The sequence below is a fragment of the Apaloderma vittatum genome, unplaced genomic scaffold, assembly GCF_000703405.1.
Source record: "Apaloderma vittatum isolate BGI_N311 unplaced genomic scaffold, ASM70340v1 scaffold24537, whole genome shotgun sequence".
Taxonomy (NCBI): Eukaryota; Metazoa; Chordata; class Aves; order Trogoniformes; family Trogonidae; genus Apaloderma; species Apaloderma vittatum.
The window spans coordinates 301-4,305 of record NW_009724912.1 but is presented as its reverse complement, the minus strand read 5'-3'; the positions used below and the strand labels follow the sequence as shown (position 1 = coordinate 4,305).

General features: G+C 57.3%; 1 protein-coding gene across 1 annotated transcript in view; it reads right to left on the bottom strand.

The window, feature by feature from the left end:
* The window catches only part of LOC104276419 (deoxyribonuclease-1-like), an 8,096-nt gene extending 5,752 nt beyond the window's left edge, over positions 1-2,344 (bottom strand). The window contains exons 1-5 of the mRNA XM_009872721.1: positions 2,225-2,344; positions 1,590-1,678; positions 1,346-1,429; positions 1,090-1,205; positions 260-372 (exon numbers count right to left, since the gene is read on the bottom strand). Of these exons, the coding sequence (XP_009871023.1) occupies positions 260-372; positions 1,090-1,205; positions 1,346-1,429; positions 1,590-1,678; positions 2,225-2,344 (522 nt within the window). The remainder of the gene's footprint in view (positions 1-259; positions 373-1,089; positions 1,206-1,345; positions 1,430-1,589; positions 1,679-2,224) is intronic.
* Positions 2,345-4,005: the final 1,661 nt, after the last annotated feature.

The following is a 4,005-nucleotide window of genomic DNA, read 5'->3' as shown; positions in this document are numbered from 1 at the left end:
CCAGCCACGGGCTGCTGGTCACGTAGGAGCAGCCGGCATTGAAGTCACCCAGGAAGAGGATGTTCTGTGGGGCAGCATGCTGTGCCCCTGCCCATGGACCTTACAGGGCACTGAGGGCTCCCCAGCACGGGGGGACGAGCCACCCAAAAGCTCCCTGCCTGGACATTGCTGTGGTGGCATCTGCTCCGATGGGCGTGAGAGGTCTCCCATGGGTCCCATCCATCCCGGGGGAGGACCTGAGTTCCCTGCTGCCGCTTACCTTAGTCGCCCATTTGTTGACAACGTCGGTGTAGACATCATAGAGCGCATCGATCTCTTCTGCAGCGTGGCTGGGCTCGGAATGCAGGGGCACCAGCACGAACTCCTCCACCTCTGCCAGACAGGTGGCCATCAGCCCCCAGCTTGGGTGCAGCACCCAGGAAGGGAGTGGGAACCCCAGCGACCACCCCTAGCCAAGCCCCAGTTACTAGCGGTGAAAAGCTGCTGAAGGGAAAGGGTGCTTTGGCTTTTTGTGGTCTGCCTGTCCTCCAGGCTGGAATCTCCAGTGAGGAGCCGCATCCCTCCGCATGCGGTTTGGGGTTTATTGCTTTTTTCCCACTCGTTTTTCCAGGTCATTCTGGGTTTGGGAAGGAGATGGGTGTGGGAGAAAAATGGGAGAGCGTGTGTGCCCTGGGGAGGTTCTCAGGAGGCGGAGGTAATGGCACATGAGGGGAGATGGCATGGGAGATGGGGACATGGCAGGTGGCACCCAGCTGGAGGAAGCTGATGGTGGGTTAAAGCATGTGGTGGGAGACAGCGGGTGATGGGATGTGAGGCATGATGGGACCCAGATGGAGACATGAGTTGGCGTGCAACTGGGGAGAACACATGGTAGGAGACAACAGGTGATGGGAGGTGATGGGAGATGGCACACGGCAGTGCTGGCCACGGGTGGGAGAAGGCCCCACAGAAGTGAAAGGCCCTGATGGAGCCCCTGAGCTGGGCTCCAGGGTGCAAGCCCCATCCCTGGCAGGCACAGCTCTGGGTTCAGCCCATACAGAGGGGACCCTGTGCTAGGTCCAGGCACCCCCCAGCACCAGCTCTGCTCACTCGTGGTGGGCGAGAAGAACTTCACAATGAAGGGCTCCCTGCTGAAGGTATCGTTCCCACAGGGCTCGCAGCCATCATCATAGTAGTAGCTTCCCAGCACAGAAACCATGTCCGACCTGAGAGGGGAGAACGGGGAAGCCCCCAGCACCGCTCCTGTGGCAGCCAGGGCCCCCAAAGGTGCCTACTGACTTTCAGGGGCTGCTGAGGGGGGAAAGCGGGTGACACGGTGATGCCCTACCCTGGTGCCATCCCCTACCTGTAGATGAAGAGGTACTGCTCTTTGTAGCTGGTCCGACCCAGGGGGATGCTGACCAAATATTCATATGGGTGTGAGGACTTTCTGCGAGCGAGATGCAGGGAAGGTGAGAAGAGGCTCCCGATCCAACCCATCAGGCTCTCTCTGTCTGAGCCAGAGGTGCCCTGGCACAGCAAGACACCGACCGGGATCTCTCCCGGCATCCCATTTGCAGAGACTGCCGACCCTGCACCATTGGAGTCACCTGTTGAGTTGGTTCATGAGCTTTTTCACAGCACTCAGGTCGGCATCCCGGACTTCCTGCACCAGGGCGATGTCAAATTCTGACAGGATCTGGGGGGACAAGCTTAGAGCTGCTCGCCCTGGCTGGAAGCTGCTCATGGGGGCACCTGTGGATGCCTGGGCTGGGCTGGGAAGGCTCCCAGGCTGGCAACAGGAGGGGGCAGCAGGGACCCAAGAGCCCAGTGGGGAGCTCCTCTGCTGATGTCAATGTCCTCTGGCAAAAGGACCCTGTGGTGACACAGTGGCCTCTAACACCCTTCTGCCTACCACCCACCATCCCAGCAGCTCATGGGCAGCACCGAACACCACCCACCCTTGGCTGGGCACCAGCAAGAGTGGAGGTAGCCCAAGTCTGGAGAAGGTGATGGAGAAAAAGCAGATGGGTGAGTGGATGGATGGATGGATGGATGGATGGATGGATGGATGGATGGATGGATGGATAGGGGTGTGTGGACAGGTGGTTTGATGGGCGAGTTGACGCACAGATGGACACACAGGTGGACAGATGCCTGCAGAAAGCTTGTGTCCTACTGCCCCAAGCTGGCCGCATCCCAGAGACCAGAGTGGCCATGACGGCTCTTCACCCCCAGCACTCACAGAGACAATGATATCTGCGATGGTCTGGTTGGACATCTTTGCATCCCCAAATGCCTTGATGTTGAAGGCGCTGATCTTCAGCATGGTGGCCACATGCAGCAGCACAGCTGCAACCAGCATCCAGCTTCGAGGCCACCATCCTGTGTGGGGCAGGGATGGGCTCAGCCCCTTGGCAGGAAGGGGAATTAGACAATTAGCATGATCAAGGCATTCCCATTGCCCATATTAGTTTCACTGGGAGGTGTCCAACTAGGACCCAGGGATGGTGCCACCCAGCTCCTGCCTCATGTGGGGCCTCATCCCGCTTGTCCCCCCTGGACAAAGACCAGACTGCCTGTGAGGCTGGATTGGATAATTCACTGGCAAAGGAGCAAAGACCATTTCACGGTGACATGGAGCAGTCGCTTCCTCATCCACCACGCTCAACCCAGACACCTGTCCTAGCCCAGGGTAGGTGGCAACGGCCAGAAACATCAAGGTCCCTTGGCTTGTGCCTCTCCCACCCCTCACCAGGTCTGTGTCAGAAATGCAAAAGACGGTACAGCAGCCATGCTGGGACAAAGCAAGGGCTAGTTCCCCCCTCACACCCCTCCCCGCCTCCTTCCCTGTCTGCAGCATCCTCACCTGGCTTATCCTGCCCCTGCTGCCCCCCAGCACTGCCCCTGCCCCACCCTCACCCAGGCTGGAGTCCCCCAGGACCCCCTACTGAGACAGCGCAGCAGCTCCCACCCACAGGGAAAGGCATCTGGAAAGTATTTTCCGTGGCACTTGGCTCCCCGGGGTAATATTGCACCAGTAGATGCGATCTGAGCCCCGCCTGAGCCCAAGGAGCCTCAGTAAGGTGGACTGAGAGGACTGGTAAGCACTCTAGCTTTTGGCACGTCCAAAGCCTGACCCAAGGAAGGGCTTGCTGCCCCGTGGCTCACTTTTTCTTCTAGAGGCAGCTGCTTTTGTTAAATCTTCGCCTTTCATCACTTGCACTCTCATTACAGCTGCAAATGCTGCTGTCCCAAATGCTGCAGCCCCTCCAGTTGGTAAGGCAGCGATTCGGTAACAGCGTGATTTAGTAATGCTATGATTTAATCATGCCAAAAAACTGCCCAAAGCCCTGCAAATCCTCCCTGCTCCTGAGGGAAGCAGCAGCCCGCGCAGCCACCCGGGCAGAGGCACCGACAGAGGACTATACCCATCCCCTCTAGATGCTCATGAGCTGCACCCAGGCTCAGTCCTAGCAGAGAGAGTGTCATGGTAAAATTAAGCTGAGCTGAAGAAGGCAATGTTGGAGAGTGAAGCTCCTGGGGTGCAGGAGGGGAGGGGAGCAGAACGTACCTTTAATGTTGTCCAAGGTCTCTGGAAGGTGAAGGAGCTGTACCTGCATTTATGGGGAGGGACATGCTCACCTTGCCAAGTGCTCACCCTGCCAAGTGCTCACCCAGCCAACGAGTGTGTGAGGCCGCAGGCTCCATATGGCATTTTTCAGGGAAATAAAGGTCTGCTCAGTGAAAAAAAGAACTCTTTCAGCCAGTGCCAATACCTGACTGCCACAGGTAAGGGTGAGAATGTGCTTGAATTGATAAAAACACCAGCAAGAGATCTGTGAGGTGTAAATTAATTCCAGAGGCCACTTGTGGAAAACAGCAGCTCCCCAACACAGGGCATAGGCAGCTCTTACTCACCACCAGCTACAATTTCACTTAAAAAGCATTTATTTCACCAACATCAACCGTTCCCATCCAGCACCTCGTTTTTCCAACAAGCCAGTTTCAGACGAGTGTTCTGGC